At 39.8% G+C, this 16,360-nt stretch overlaps 1 protein-coding gene across 2 annotated transcripts in view; it reads right to left on the bottom strand.

Annotated features, from left to right (window-relative positions):
* The window catches only part of Arhgef6 (Rac/Cdc42 guanine nucleotide exchange factor 6), a 116,069-nt gene that overhangs the window by 4,682 nt on the left and 95,027 nt on the right, over positions 1-16,360 (bottom strand). For both annotated transcript variants that reach the window (XM_042667576.1, XM_042667577.1), the window contains 8 exons: positions 14,381-14,527; positions 11,518-11,604; positions 10,342-10,420; positions 8,806-8,951; positions 7,303-7,440; positions 5,665-5,685; positions 3,861-3,954; positions 2,685-2,762 (listed from right to left, as the gene is read on the bottom strand). In XM_042667576.1, the coding sequence (XP_042523510.1) occupies positions 2,685-2,762; positions 3,861-3,954; positions 5,665-5,685; positions 7,303-7,440; positions 8,806-8,951; positions 10,342-10,420; positions 11,518-11,604; positions 14,381-14,527 (790 nt within the window). The remainder of the gene's footprint in view (positions 1-2,684; positions 2,763-3,860; positions 3,955-5,664; positions 5,686-7,302; positions 7,441-8,805; positions 8,952-10,341; positions 10,421-11,517; positions 11,605-14,380; positions 14,528-16,360) is intronic.

Genomic DNA, 16,360 nt, shown 5'->3' with positions numbered 1-16,360 from the left:
CTGTAATAGCTCCCCTCCATCTCAAGACCCCTACCCTTCTCCATTTTGCCTCATTCAGCACAAGAGCTGACTGTGCCAGCAAGTCTCCAAGGAGTGACACACTATCCCATGCTCTGCTCTTCTGTTATTAGTAGAGATTAGATTGATGGTAGCACTGGCCTAGGACACAACAGGACTGGAAGGACTTCCAAAGCATCGTTCTTGCTTATGTGTTCTCTTTATTTTCCTCTAAGGGTATGGAGGATCAGTGAAAACTTTTGATCTCCAGGGGACAATGGTTATAAGATTATCAAAAATGTAGGTCCAGGAAAGCCGAGTGCCGGTGGCTCACGCCTGTCATCCTAGCTACTTAGGAAGCTGAGATCTGAGGATCATGGTTCACGGCCAGCCCAGGCAGGAAAGTCTGTGAGACTCCTATCTCCAATAAACTACCAGAAAACCAGAAATGGCCTTGGGACTCAAGTTGTAGAGCACTTGCCTTGAGCTGAAGAGCTGAGGGATAGTGCTCAGGCCCCGAGTTCAAGCCCCATGACCAACCACAACCACCACCACAACAACAAAACAACTGTAGGTCCAGACAGGTACCAGTGGTTCACACCTATAATCCAAGCCATTCAGAAGGCTGAGACCAGCCCAAGTAGAAAAGTCTATGAAACCATTATCTCCAATTAACTGCCAAAAATGCCATAAATGGAGCTGTGGCTCAAGTGGCAGAGTGTTAGTCTTGAGCAAGAGTAGCTCGAGGACAGCACCCAGGCCCTGAGTTCAAGCTCCAGGACTGGCAAAAATCAAAAATCAGAAAACTGTAGGCCCTCATCATTCTCTACTCAGACTGTATCTAGGTGTCCCAGAAAACACTAACTAGCTCTCCTGCACTATCGACCTCTCCCTCATTCTGCAGCCTTCCCATGGGAATGCAAGTGCCTAATCCTTGGTTCCCCAGAGTCCCTGGACTCATCTCACCTAGGCCAATATCCTTCAGAGATGAACATAACTCACTGCCTTCACCTGAGCACTTCTTTCCTGAAGTCAGATGTCTTCACCATCCCCAGGGAATAGCACTATCATTGGTGCTTCCTAAGTGCACAGAAGACTGACTGACTCAAATGAGTGCAGCAAGAGTCAAGACAGTCGATGTTGGAGGAACACAAAAATTGGGCTGGAGGGAAATATTCTGCCATATGCCTGCCTACACAGCACTAGATAGTTCTCATATGCAAAAATGAGGCAAGGGAGGAGGAGCCAAAGCATTCATGCCTCTTTGTGCCAGAATGCATACTCTGTGCCTTCTCCACTAAGAACAACAATAGATTCGACTGAGGTGGACAATAGTGCAGAGAAGGACAGATGAGGTTAGATTTTTGTATGTGGACTGCTTCTTCTGATGTCTCCTTGTTCCCTTCTTTTTCTTTTTCTAGCTTTCATGATAAAGAAAAAGAAAACTGCTGTTGTTTTCCTCTCCTGACTCCTTATAGTATATTCAGCACTGAGCATGCCACAGCTAGGTTTTGTGTGTGAAACAGAAAGTGTGTGTCCCCTCTTTATCGTCAAATGTATTGGCTTCTATATGGGACACTTTTCCTCCTTACAACCTGAGACATGTGATACTTTGGAAGAGTGTGTCAAGGCAGTCACTTAAGAATTCCTTTCCTAACCAAGTGATTTGTCAGTGGCTATGCCAAGGATAGCATTATGGTGTAATCCTGTATTATCCAGGTGTGGCAAAAAAAAAAAAAATCTCATGGCCAAGTGCCAGTGGCTCACACCTATAATCCTAGCTACTCAGGAGGTTAAGATCTGAGCATCACAGTTCCAAGCCATCCCAGGCAGGAAAGGCTGTGAGCCTCTTATCTCCATTTAACCACCAGAAAACCAGAAGTGGAACTGTGGCTCAGAGTTGTAGAGTGCTCGCCTTGAACAAAAGGAGCTCCGGGACAGTACCCAGGCCCTGAGTTTAAGCCCCGTGACTGACCAAAAAACAAAGGATCTCACAAAAGATATGGTATCCTGAATATCCATGATAATGTAAGACATAAGAATAACCCAAATGACTCGGCTTTCAAACTACACAAGATTGACCAAGAGACATTATGTAGCTCTCAAGTCATTTGGGAGAAATAGCCTCACATAATAGCCCCATGATAAATTTCAGACATTTTGAATAACCTCTGCTAGGCAGCTACATTTCCAGATTTTCAGAGCAACTTTGAAACTTGAGTCTGGTAAAACATCACTTGCTTAAATATGCAGCTGATCAAAGATAGGATTTTTGACTTCCTTTCCAAATCTGCCTATAAGAAGAGATTAGCATCAGTTCACAGCCACAGGAACTCTCTGGGCTCTTTAATTCTTAACTAGTGCTGCTGAGGCTATTTACGTACTTCAAAAAAGAATGACTTTTTAAAACTGTTTTCATTTTTATCACCTCCAGCTCTTTTTTTCCCTCTTGCATCTCTTTCTCTCAGGCTGAAAAGCAACAGTGGGTAAACAAACGGTTGTTAGCTAAAAACCACCTTATCTGAAAGATGCAGGCCTGTACTGTTCCCTTGCACCAAGTCATCTGCTTTCTACACCCCGCAACCCCGTTTGTATTGCTTTACTTTTTCCTAAGACACACTGAGCAGAGACGAAGAGACATCAGACATGAGAGAAAACAGTCTGAGGGAGCCTACTTGAGACATTACCTGGTTGAAAATTGGCGCTGGTGCAGTAGGCTTCAATCACCTTAAGGATCTGAGCATCTTCTTCCAGAGCAGCTGTACCTGTCAAATTTAATTAGCAGTGACTTTTCAAAGATATACACCCTGTCCCTTCCAAATCACGCAGTACACTTCACTTCCCTTCTGTGGCAGCGTTTCTGAAAGGTAGGCAAAATTACTGCTCAAGACTCAAGATGGAGAAAGACTGACAGCAACCCCACACAGCTCTGTGAGGAGCCTCAGTAAATTCAGCACTGATTCCGGTGTGATCCCGAATACCAGAACTCTAAACTGAGATTCTAGCAGTCATCTCTTGGAAGCCAATATCACAACACTGGGTTGGGTTCTGGTTTCAGCTCTTATCCAGTATACTATGGCCTTGTTCTCCTCTCTATTTCAAGGATCATCTTCTTTAGAAAGTGGTCCACATTAAACTTACCCATCTTTCCAGCCAGTATTACTTTTTTCTCCTATGTTATCCCTTCCCCAACTCAGTCTTGAAAGGACTGGATGGTAGTACTCCATTAATAAGCTCATGTGGATACCCTCAAGTATAAGTGGGGTTATGACATGCAGAAGCTGGAGTCCAACAAAGATTTGTCCAAATTGTCTATTTTTATTCCTACACACAGTCCTGACACCTCTTTGTGAGACATCACCGACTCCTATGTATCACAAAGTACATTATTCACAGTTTTATAGCGAAATACATATGTATCAATTGGCTGACTGACTTTATAGTCAGTCTTAAATAAAGCCTTGTGTTTAGAAGCCAGCAGGCCCATTTCTTGGCTAGCTGAGAAACTAATGAGCATTACACTTCCAGAAGGATTTCAGCTTTCCAGTCTAAATCTATTTCTGCTCAGGAAACTATCTCAGGCATCAGAAAGTAAAAAGGGGAGAAATGTATCTATAGCAAATGGATCCTCTTAGTGATTCTAAATCATTGGGGGGTTGAAATGTTCTGCATCATGACAATGCCTAAGATGACAGGAAGTTCAGCAGGAGGCAGCCTATTCAAAAGTCTTAGAGGTGACCAAACTTTTCCATGTGTCTTTCTAACAGATGATGCTGAGAACAAATTGCTCTAATTATCTGCTTTTAAAAAATGCTCGTGTTAGTTCATCCATAAATAACTTTCAGAAAGTACAAAACACATACTTTTCCTAATCACATATTCCTCCTCAGATGTTTTTCTCTCAGTCTTCCTTTTATGAAGAAACTTCTTCATTGTTTTGGGGCTTTTACTAGACTCCTGTAAGGATAAAAGTTTTTAAAGTAAAAGTCTCCTACAAGTTTGAATTGAAATATAACAAACAAAATTAAATGAAATGCTTCTCTGCTATGTTGACAGTTGTAGTTAAGAGCATATCAAAATTTAGTACTAAGCTGGGCACCAGTGGCTCATACCTGTAATCCTAGCTACTCTGGAGGCTAAGAGCTGAGGATCTTGGTTCAAAGCCAGCCTGGGCAGGAAAGACTGAGACTCTTATCTCAAATAAACTACCAGAAAACTGGAAGTGGTGCTGTGGCTTAAGTGGTAGAGTGCTAGCCTTGAGCTGAAGAGCTGGGGGACAGCACCCAGGCCCAGAGTTCAAGCCTCACAACCAACAAAAAAAAATTAGTACTATATGCAATAAAATGGATCCAATAAACTCTGAAAAGATTAAACAAAACAGAGGTAACGCTATAGGGGTGGGATATGAATGTCTTTAGGGTACTGTCTGCAGAAAAGGCAATAGATGCCAATCCTGGAAGAATAGCTCTTACTTTGTTAACCATTGATACACCAATATGGGAATTCAATAAGTATAACTAGCATTGAATTTATCCCTTTTGCCAAGAGCTTCAAAACTATTTAAGATTTCTTTATAGTATTCCCATAAAGAAGAATTTAAATTCTGTGTGTCAGATGGGAAAATTAAGGCAGAGAGACTACATAATTACCCTAATGTTAGAGAAAAGAATTTTTTATTTTTTTTATTTTTTTGGTCATGGGGCCTGAACTCTGGGCCTGGGCGCTGTCCCTCAGCTCTTCAGTCAAGGCTAGCACTCTACCACTTGAGCCACAGCACCACTTCCTGTTTTTTCTGCTAATGTGGTGCTAAGGAATGGAACCCAGGGCCTCATGCATGCAAGGCAAGCACTCTACCACTGAGCCACCTTCCCAGCCCCAGAGAAAAGAATTTTTTGATAAATAATTTAGGGTTAAGAACATAACCATGGCTAACCTTAACTATATATGTATGAACCATAGTTTAATTAGCAGACCACAGAAATGGGAATTATTCAATTTGCTTTTCTCATATGAATAAACACCAAAGTTTAAAAAAATATGTTTATTGTCAACATCCAAATAAACAGATAAGAATTTTACACTTGGGAAAAACCCCTCAGGCCTGTCTGTCTTGTCTTCCATGCAATCTATATATGGGATAAGTGGATAATAATACTTTAAAATATATATGAAACAAGCTGGGCACCGGTGAGCTTACACCTGTAGTCCTAACTAATCAGGAGGCTGAGCTCTGAGGTTTTCAGTTCTCAGACAGCCTGGGCAGAAGAGTCCCCTAAGACTCTCTAATTAACCACTGAAAAACTGAAAGTGGAGGTGTGGCTCAAAGTGGTAGAGCACTAGCCTTGAGTAAAAGAGCTTAGGGACAGCACCCAGGCCCTGAGTTCAAGCCCAGACTTGAAAACAAACAAGACATTAAAAACAAATAGGATTTTTTAAAATAGGAAAATTGGCATTTTAAGGCATTTCACATACAATAGCATTTTAATATTCATTTCACACAGGCCTGCGTTTTGAAAGAAAGTACTTACATGTCAGAATTGTATCTTCCTTTTAAGCCACCAGTTACAACAAGGGAAAAGACAACTATAAGGAAAAGCTTCATTCATCAAAGGTTACAGCACAATAATATTATGTCACTGTAAGCCAAATATATCATTCTACCCTTACCTTTAAGATATAAGACATCCTCTAAAATGAATATGTAAAGAAAGAGAAGATGAGCGTGAGAGGTCGATGGTTATAATGACCAAATCCATTTATCAATAATTCTAAAACAACATTTGAAATGTTAGTGTTATCATAAATTACACAGAGAGAATATCACATTTCCCACATTAGTTTCAGATGCAATATCATCATGCAAAAGTTCAAAGAGTATAATTCTGCACATGATAACAAATGTTGAAAATAATTGAAATACATACTACATAGTAAGAACATATTAATAACTCTATTCCTGAGCAGAAGTGATCATGCTTTAGGTTTTAGATTAGTTATGTGAAGGATTAAGTCACTTTTACCCTCTAAAGCTCACCTCAATTTGAATTTACTAACTGACATTACAAAATATCCATCATTAAAAAGGGGTAACAGCCGAGCGCCGGTCACACCTTTAATCCTAGCTACTCAGGAAGCTGAGATCTGAGGATCACAGTTCAAAGCCAGCCTGGGCAGGAAAGCCCGTGAGACTCTTATCTCCAATAAACCACTAGAAAACCGGAAGTGGCGCTGTGGCTCAAGAGGTAGAACACTTGTCTTGAGCTGAAGAGCACAGGGACAGTGTTCAGGCCCAGAGTTCAAGCCCCACGACCGACCAAAAAACAAAAAAACAAAACAAAAGGGGGGGGGGGGGGTAACAATGAAATGCCTGGTCTAAGTAATCAAAGAAGAAAACTGGATGATTGTAGGAATTTCAGGTTGATTTTTAGAGCAAATCTTGGGACTATTTTCTGGCCGAATTGTGAATAGAAGTATGTAATAGAAACTCTATCTCATGCACCAAGTCTCCTACAATATCAGGTAGAAAGAGTCAAAAAATCCTCCAATGATAAAATATTGTTATATCTTTATTCCACTAATGTGCGGAGAAAACAATCATAGCAGACACGTAGTGATTTAAATCAAACCACACTCAAAACTCAGCAATGCCTACATGATCAAAACCTAAGTTTACTATAGTATCATATGCTGACTTTGTCCCAAAATTCTCAGGCTCATTACATAACTGTCACCAACTTACTCTTCATGCAACCACACCCATTTAAAGAGAAGTTTTTAATACTTTAGTGAAATCTGAAACAATCAGAAACAAGCCATATGAAATTAAAAACAACACAACATGGAAACGGCAGCCCTCTATATATTTATGGAAGCTGGTGGCTGTTATTTCTTGGCTGTAATATCTAAAGAAAAAAAATGACCATCTTAAAACCACTACTAAAACAAAAACCCACACTACCAAAATAGCAAACGTAAGGCTGTAGCTGAGAAGCCTTTCTTTAAAAAAAAAAAAGACATTTCTTTCAAGAAATTATTTCTTTTCCCTTTCCCATTGTAGCAAATATCAGTTTCACAATTTACACACATAGCAAGCAGAGGCACTTCAGGAGGAGACAAAGAAATGCAGGTAGTGTGAATCTTCAATAAAGATGTGTAGAGAGACAATGGGGAAGAAACAAAGCAAAAATCACTATATCTAATAATTCAGGTTTACTCACATGTACCACCTATCATAAATTCTAGCACATTCTCACTGAACTGTTTGCAATGAGCTACACAATTGTATACCATATGTAGCAAAATTACCTCTTTATAACCTAGTGCTGCTGATGGTCTAAGTGGAGGTGCAGGTCGTAGACAACTTAAACTCCAAGGCTTTATAATTTGAGGAGGTTCCAAGGGTCCTCGAAGTTGTCCAATAGAGCTAAAAGACTGGGAAAATATCTGATGAGATGTTGCCAACCTGCCATCTGAACCCAACCTTAAACCACAGTAAGAGAATAACAATAGCTTCCTTGGATCAGAAAACTCAGCCATAGTAAGAGAAAGATAGAAAAACAAGTCTCTAGTTTGAGAACAGGCTCTTTCTGCTCACGCTCACTCTTTCTCTTTCTCTCTCTCCTCCTCTCTCTCTTTCTCTCTCTCTTTCTCTTTCTCTCTCTCACTTTCTTTTTTCTTGAATTTCATTCAAGTAAGATTTCTTTTTTCCTCTGTAAGGGAGGAAAATAGAGTACTAGGTAACATTTAAGTTGATGGTGTTCAAAACTCCCACTAGATGCTTAAATAGACTCTACTTCATAAGAAAAACCCCAACATCAACTCAGCAAAGTGAAATAACTAGCAAGTCATTGACAAAGTCAAGAAACGAACAGAGCTTTTACGTCAAAGTCCATATTTCCCCCACAACACACAGAACTCAAAACAGGAATTTTGGCATCACAGGTTGGAGTGCTAAGAAAGATAACAGCACATTGTCCAGTTCACTCAAGAAGTACGGAAAAATCTCATCAATTCAAATGCTATGAATTCTAAATTGGTGATAACTCAGAAAAAAAGCAATGCTAACAGAACCTTCTAAGAAGTTTACTAGGGAAATGCAATAGCATGAATGAGATATAGAAGATGTTTAAACACTCAGAGAAGTAAAACTCAGCACATTATGAATATGACAATAACCACTAAATGAGTTTCATTTATCTCCAAAATATCTTAGCAGAACTTCTGGTTAGAAATACTTGGATAAGCCGGGCACCAGTGGCTCACACCTGTAATCCTAACTACTCAGGAGGCTGAGAGCTGAGGATCGTGGTTCAAAGCCAGCCTGGGCAGGAAAGTCCATGAGACTCATCTCCAACTAACCACCAGAAAACTGGAAGTGGCACTGTGGTTCAAAGTGGTAGAGTGCTCACCTTGAGCTGAAGACTTCATGGACAGCATCCAGGCCCAGAGTTCAAGACCCATGACCGTCAAAACAAACCAAAAAAATACTTGGATAGTAGTTAGTTTGACTATCTGAATGCTACCAAATACAACCGAACACTCCTAAGTGAAAAAAAAATTTGTAGGAGGGTCAAGGGGATAAAACCAAGGGCCTTGACTATGAGAATAGGCCAGTGCTCTATTTGTGAGCTACATTCTTAGCTACAAAATTTATTGTTAATTTGAATGAGAAATAAGAATTAGTGAAGCTTAACTGTACTTCAGGATATATAAATATAGACTACCCAACAACAAACGGTATGTTTGTTGCTTCCTGTAAGCTTTTAGCCTCAATAATTAATTCATGGATTGCACAAATGGGGTACTTACAGAATGAGCACTACACGATGATGATGAAGTTTTGGATAATGAACTGCAAGAGGTGGGTCCTCTGGTTAGTCTGTTCAGATGCTCTAACCATTCCTGGAAGTCCTGGTTGTTGTTGCAATAGATCACAATTTTCTCTATTATGTTACCTGTATCACCCAATGAATGGGAACATTCAAAAACAAAAAGCCAAGAGTAAAGAGAACCATTAATTTTGTTTCATTCATAAATACATTTTGAGCCAGGTGCTGGTGGCTCATGCCTGTAATCCTAGCTATTCAGGAGGTTGAGATCTGAGAATTGTGGTTTGATGCTAACCAAGGCAGAAAAGTCCCTGTGAGACTCTTATCTCCGATTAACCACTCAAAACACAAAAGTGGCATTGTGGCTCAAGTGGTAGAGCACTAGCCTACCACTCAGGGAGAGTGCCCAGGCCCTGAACTCAAGCCCCACAACTGACATAAATAAATAATTATGTTTTGAGCAACTAGGACTTGGCTAGCTATTTTCAGTCATCTGCCTACCTGTAGAATAACCCTCTCAAAGTTCTAAATTAGGAACAGATAAGCTGTGATAATAAGTATATGAAATTTTAAGTATGTTGTGTAGCTAGTTCACAGTTTATTTTTTTTTTTTTTTGGGTCCGGTCATGGGGCCTGTACTCTGGGCCTGGGCGCTGTCCCTCAGCTCTTCAGCTAAAGGCTAGCGCTCTACCACTTGAGCCACAGTGCCACTTCCGGCTTTTTTCTTTTTGCTTATGTGGTGCTGAGGAATCGAACCCAGGGCCTCAGGCATGCAAGGCAAGTGCTCTACCACTGAGCCACCTTCCCAGCCCTAGTTCACAGTTTCAAATGACAATATTGTACTAGTTCTCCAGGCATCAAAGTTGGAGCAAGACCCAACTAAGACTGTCTACAATCTTCAGACAAATATAAAAATCTTAGAATTCTTATTGAGAAAGACAAGTACCAGTAAAGTCAGTTCGTTAGCCTAGCCCTGACTAGTGTGCCATACCAGTACAAAAGAAGTATAAGTATTACATGTATATCATTACAGGCCTGGCAAAAGAGATAACAGTACAAAATATCAGGGAGCCTTATCAAGCCATGGAATTTTGTTTAATTTGTGAAGAAAGTACTTTTCAGCACTTTTTAGAAAGTGCTGAAAACATAACCAAGTCTTGCTAATTCACACACTGATAACAAGATTGCAGATAGAAGTCCGTGGACTAGATGACAGAGAGAGAGAGAAAAAAATCATATTTATACCCACCCATTTTGTTGTTCTTTAGCTCTCACATGTAGCTCTCATGCAAGAGAATATTGAAACTAATGGCAAATTTGAGGCTTTTAAATTACCAGAAGACTCCTCTGTTCTATACTCTACTTATACCAGGAAATGGAATATAGTTTAGCATCTCCATGTAAAACTTGCTCATGGATTGCATAAGAGAAAATAATAGCATTTACTTATCTAAACTCCAATTCACTCCAAAAAGCATTTGAAGTAGCTACATGAAAAAAGAAAAACTTGGCCTACCTGTGATTTCAAATGCCCAGTCATTCCCATCAGTGTCATCCAATCTACTCACTGCCATTCCTGCTACTGTTATTTTTCCCTAGGAGAAAAGAATATCTCCATTAATTATGTGATAAAACATATTTCTCTTAGACTTCTTTTCTCAAGTCTATCAATAGATTCCCTATTGTAAATTTTTTAAATAAGTTTTTATTGTGAAAATACTGTACAGAGGGATTACAGTTCCATGAGCAAGGTCATGAGTACATTTCTTATCTCCCTATCATAAATTTTAACCAGACAAGAAAGCAAGTGGAGCTGTGACTCAAGTGGTAGAGTGCTTGCCTTGAACAAAGAGAGGCTGAAGGACAGTGCCCAGGCCCTGAGTACAAGCCCCAGGACTGGAAAAAAACAAGTTTACTTTGCTTACATATTTTCACATGAATCAGCAAGCAAAGGAAGTTTTGTGGAAATTAGTAAAGGCCAGGCCTTGGTAGAACAGGCAATAATGTTGTAACACTATATCCTGGGAGAAAACAGAAGGAAGTGCAATTTCCTAAGAAGTTTAGGACCCAAAACAATGCTAGAGACCCAAAACAACGTGATCAGGATGAAATAAGACAATTGTAGCAAGTGTCACTTTTCTGTTTTCTCAGCTATGAACTTTTCAAAAGTTGCTGCAAACTTATTCAACTGTAGACTTGGATTTCTACTTATACGTTCGAAAGCTAGCTTATAGACATAGATTCAAAAGAAACATACTAATATGAGGTTTTTGATTTAAGGACCATCTGTTCTTATAAGCTGTTCAGTTTGTTGTTGTTTTTTTTTGTTGGTTGTGGGGCTTGAACTCTGGGCCTGGGCGCTGTCCCACAGCTCTTCAGGTCAAGGCGAGCGCTCTACCACTTGAGCTACAGCACCACTTCCGGTTTTCTGGTGGTTTATTGGAGATAGGAGTCTCACTGTCTTTCCTGCCTGGGCTGGCTTTGAACCGTGATCCTCAGATCTCAGCCTCCTGAGTAGCTAGGATTACAGGCGTGAGCCACCAGCGCCTGGCTGCTGTTCAGTTTTTTTAAGGGTGAGAACATCGTGCCTTTGCTGGTAAGAGCTTTTACTGTCTTCCTGGAGATACCACATCTGGACAGATGCGTGTTTCCATACAGTTCCCACTACTTGCTTTGTATGAAATCCACCAACCTGATAGATAAAACCACTCATCCGAGGACTCGCAGATAACATTAGCAGGACATTTGAAAATAGCATAAGGTACCGTTCCTCTTTGTCCTAAGGTAGAATGAAAGCATTAAATGGATAATAAAAATTAAACACATTTTTGGTCAGGAATTTTTGGAATCATTGTTTTGTAACACAGACCTTACATAATCAACCAAAACAACAGAAGTGATTTTTCAGAGAATTTCAATTAAAAAAAAGAAAGGCATTCAACCCCAAAGCATGAAGCCAGTTAAACTTCCCTTTGAAATGGAAATAAATGTGCCAGCTCTCTATCCTTCCTGAGAAGTGACACATTTTACGTAGCCAGTTTGATGCACACGTCCTAGGCACAAAAGAACTTGGTAGGTGCACAAAACAACAAGATTATTTTAGTTTGAAAAGTAGTCAAATGAAGCTGTTTTCAAAAAAATTAGGAAACAAATTAGGTACTAATGTGTAGAGTAAATTTTATGCATAAAATGAATGTAATGACTAGGAATGAGATAGTTATTGTATGCATATAAAACAAAATAGTAAACACAGTTGGTTTAATTGTGTGGTTTTATTTGTGTGTGCATGGTAATGGGAGGGTCCAACCCTGAGTTCACACTCTACCACTGAACATCACTACCAGCCCAATTTTATGATTTCCTTTTCTGATTCACATATAAGAATTGTACCTATTTACAAGGTACAATGTGATGTGTTAGTTCATGTGTACATTGTATAATGATCAAAGCAGGGTAATTTCCATACATAATCTTAAATTGTTATCATTTCTTTATGGTCAGCACATTCACAATCCCCTCTTGGCACTTTATAGTACACTATATAATGCAAGATTTTTAGGTGGCACTGAAGAAACCTAAGTGCTTGAGTCCCTTTAACAAATATGCAATCATAGGGGAAGAGGAAGATGGAGATGAGCACCAAGGTAATTGTACCAAATGGAATTTTTACATCTATTGTTTGCAAAGTGTTCGAACATGGAGCTGGGAAGGTGGCTCAGTGGTAGAGTGCTTGCCTTGCATGCATGAGGCCCTGGGTTCCATTCCTCGCACTACAAAAGCAGAAAAAGCAGAAAGTGGCGCTGTGGCTCAAGTGGTAGAGCGCTAGCCTTGAGCTGAAGAGCTGAGGGACAGCGCCCAGGCCCAGAGTTCAGGCCCCATGACCGATGACAACAACAACAAAAGTGTTCTAACATGTGCTCGCCATCCTCTCAAATCTTTCCCTTGCCTACTTTTGTTTTACAGATATCTCTTTTCTTCCCTCTTTTCCTCTTTTGCCTTTAATATATACGCATCTCCTATTCTAAAAGGCCTTGTTTCCTCCCCTTCCCTCCCCCCCCCACCTCCGTGAGGCTCCTTATACATAATATCTCATTTCTTGACATTGTATTGCCAAATTACTCGCTGCCTTCATTTTCTTCTCATTGATCTCTCCTCAACTGCACTCCCCTCCCTGCTCCCTCAGAGTCATCAATAACTGCCTTCTAGCAAAATCCAATGGTTTCTTTTTGGTCTTCACACTCCTTGACCTCTGACCCTCCTGCAGCACTCAGCTCGATGGCCACTTTCAAGTATTCCTCTAGGAGTTCCAGGACACCATGACCCCCAATTCTTTTCAACCCTCCTATTTGTCTTTGTTTTTTTTTTTTTTTTATCCCCTGCCACTGGTTCCTCTTCCTTTCAACCCAAGGGGTTTATCCCAAACATGTGAATGACTAATAGTTACCCTCACCGCATTAACCTTCCCCAGGGTTTCCGCATTTTCAATGAGATTGCTTATTAACTCAAAGTAATGAATCTCTGCCACAGGCACGTCAGCGAGTATAGTAAGATGTTTGGGGAGAAGAAAGACAGCTCTAACACCCGATAAATCACACCAGGTAGATAAATCACACCAGGTAGATAAATCACACCAGGTAGATAAATCACACCAGGTAACATAATCAACCTTTCTCCCCTCTTCTGGCCCCTTTCTAAAAGAAATAATCCATCTTCATCCCTGGTCCTTCTCTTTACATATTTACTTTCTAGGAAGGTACAATCTGTCAAGGACATCCAAATCTCGTTGCTCCTCCAACCCTCTCATCCTCATTTCCATAGTGTTTTACCAGCTGCTTACAGAACATCTCCAACTAGATGGCACTGAAATGGCATTCATCATCTTCTCTAGCCCTTCTCATTGGCTCCCATCTAAACATGTGTCTTAGTTTCCCCTTATGCTCCATTTCCTCTACCACCAGCTTATTCCTACTCTCACACCCACCTGATACATCATTGTTAGAAAATGTCACACACAGCAGCCCTTTTCCCATGTTTTTGTGCTGCTTGGGACTCTTTCATTCATTGTTTCCTCTTGCCTGCTGAATCCATCTAAACTACCCTAGTCTCTGATATGCAAGAGCCAATATAACCTGGTTTAGTCAGTCTTTCTTCTCACCATTTCTAAAGTGCACCTTTACCTTCCATCAGTCTCACTTCCTTATTGTCCCACAGGGAGGGGGGGGACAACCCACTTTCTTGTTCTCTCCCAAGATAATAATCTTAAATCCGATCTCCATGAGGTCTTCTCCATCTCTCCCTTCTCAAAACTTGTACTGAGCCTACCTATGAGACCACACAATCTAACACTGAATATTCAATTGGTTTCCAAGTTCTGAATGAGTTCTTTGGAAGCCAGGATCACCACGTATTCTTTCCCCCAATTCTCACAATATCTGGAAGAATAGGTACTGTTTCTTATTTGAATGTTTGATCATTTAAGCCTGACAGAAGAACAAATTAAAGGAAGGAAACTGTAAAAGATGGAAGGAACAATGTTGAAATCTGAAACACCTTACCTCACAAGTTCCATACTGCACCATGACTTGTGACATAAAGATTACACTACCCAAGCTCTTAATATCCTCCCCTTCCCATGCCTGAATAGGTTCGGAAAGTATCTGCAGTTCTAGTTGTTTTCTCTTCCTCAGATCTTGGCACTGTCCCTATAAAAGCAAAACAGAACAGAACAGAATAAGAATTCTTATGAAATAGATGTGTGAAATCTATCAGACCCAACAAGATCAAAGTAAGATGTTACTTTTGACTCTCAGCTTCCCATTGGATCCCTTTGTTCCTCACCCTGAAATCCTATAACCAGACACATTCCAGACAGACAAAAAAAATCTACGAATCTACTAACTCTCTAACCTTGAGCTTCTAAAAGTTGTGTGTGGATGAGATACTTTTCATCTTTCCAAAGCCTCAAGAAAAAAAAAATGTGAGAAAGAGCTTGTTCTTCTCTCCCTTTAAGGAGTCTGGAGAAACAAGCAGAAAAATCCCATTAAGCAGACCCAGGCCAGCAATAAGTAGTTTCAAATATGGTTGGTACCCCTTCTCTTGCTTCTGTCTACTTGCCTATCTTTTTTTTTCAGTCATGGGGCTTGAACTTGGAGCTTGGGTGTTGTCTCTGAGCTCTTTTGCTCAAGGCTAGTGCTCTACCAGTTTGAACCTCAGCTCCACTTCTGGTTGTCTGGTGGTTAATTGGAGATAAGAGTCTCACAGACTTTCTTGCCTGGGCTGGCCTTGAACCATGATCCTCAGATCCCAGCCTCTTGAGTAGCTAGGATTACAGGTGTGAGCCACTGGCGCCCAGCCTACTTGCTTATCTATGAGTAAGGAGGGCAAAAGTTACAAAGCTATTTCAGTTTTCTGACTTAGGCCCACTTTCTAACAAGGTAACATCATGACAATAACAGAAATAAAAATGAAACCAAAATGACTCCTAACATTATGTAGAGACTTACAAAACAAAAACAAATTCATTCTTTATGCCACAATGAATTAAATCAAATTTGGATGAAATATAAGCACTGTCCTGTACTCTGTTTAGGGAGCCAGAGTAGATTTCCATAAAAAATAGTCAATTTTGACTTCTGAAAGGACTGGAGAAAAGGAGATAATGTTGCATTTCATGATGGCAAACTCAAAAATTCCACCAAGAAACAATTTCCAGCTTACCAACGCTATGTGAAGAATAGGCACTATCCGTGCATGCTTATCCACATGAGTGTGTGTACATCCCTGCTTCAGAAAGTGTGAGTTATCTTGGAATAAATTAATAGTATTCATTCCAAAATGAACACAAAACATAAGCATATGGTTAGTTAAGCTATTCTTTCCAATGAATGTAATGTAATAGTTTTTTGGAAGTAATTTTTCTATGAAATCTTTGCTGCCTCCTTCAACTAAATGAATATTTGAAGAAAGAAAATTACAGAAAGTACTTATAGTGGGAATGAGTATACTATAAACATCAAAACAAGTTTATAACATGATCAGAAAGAATAACAGGTTTTTTAAAGAGATATGTCTCATTCTCGCTACATAGGAAAAATAAAGATACAAATTATAACAAATGTCATGGCTCTCCAATTAGTTTGAGCCATGTAGAGACATCAATAGTTGACTGTGTTAGACCTACAATAGCACTTGTAGACCAATACCTAATGGTTCTTCAACTTGTTGTTTAACCATCAACTTGTTACCCGATGATCCTCCAATCCGTGATATTCCAAAAGCAGTAAAAGGAGATGATGATGAATGGTACACCATAACATTACATCAAGAATCAATAACTGCACACTGGTCCAAATCACTCATATTGCTACAGAAGTGTTTAAAATGTAGCTAAACTTAATCACCCAAAATAACGTTTTCTTTCCTTCTAAAATGGTACCAAGTAGTTTTACATCATGAGGTTCAAAAAGACACATTCATCATGATGTGCAAGATGTAAGATTACAGATGTCTTTGGTAGCAATCTATATAAAGTGAAT

This window comes from Dipodomys spectabilis, unplaced genomic scaffold, assembly GCF_019054845.1.
Source record: "Dipodomys spectabilis isolate Male_0828 unplaced genomic scaffold, ASM1905484v1 ptg000414l, whole genome shotgun sequence".
Classification (NCBI taxonomy): Eukaryota; Metazoa; Chordata; class Mammalia; order Rodentia; family Heteromyidae; genus Dipodomys; species Dipodomys spectabilis.
Note: the sequence above shows the minus strand (reverse complement) of the source record. Positions and strands in the feature narration are given on the sequence as shown.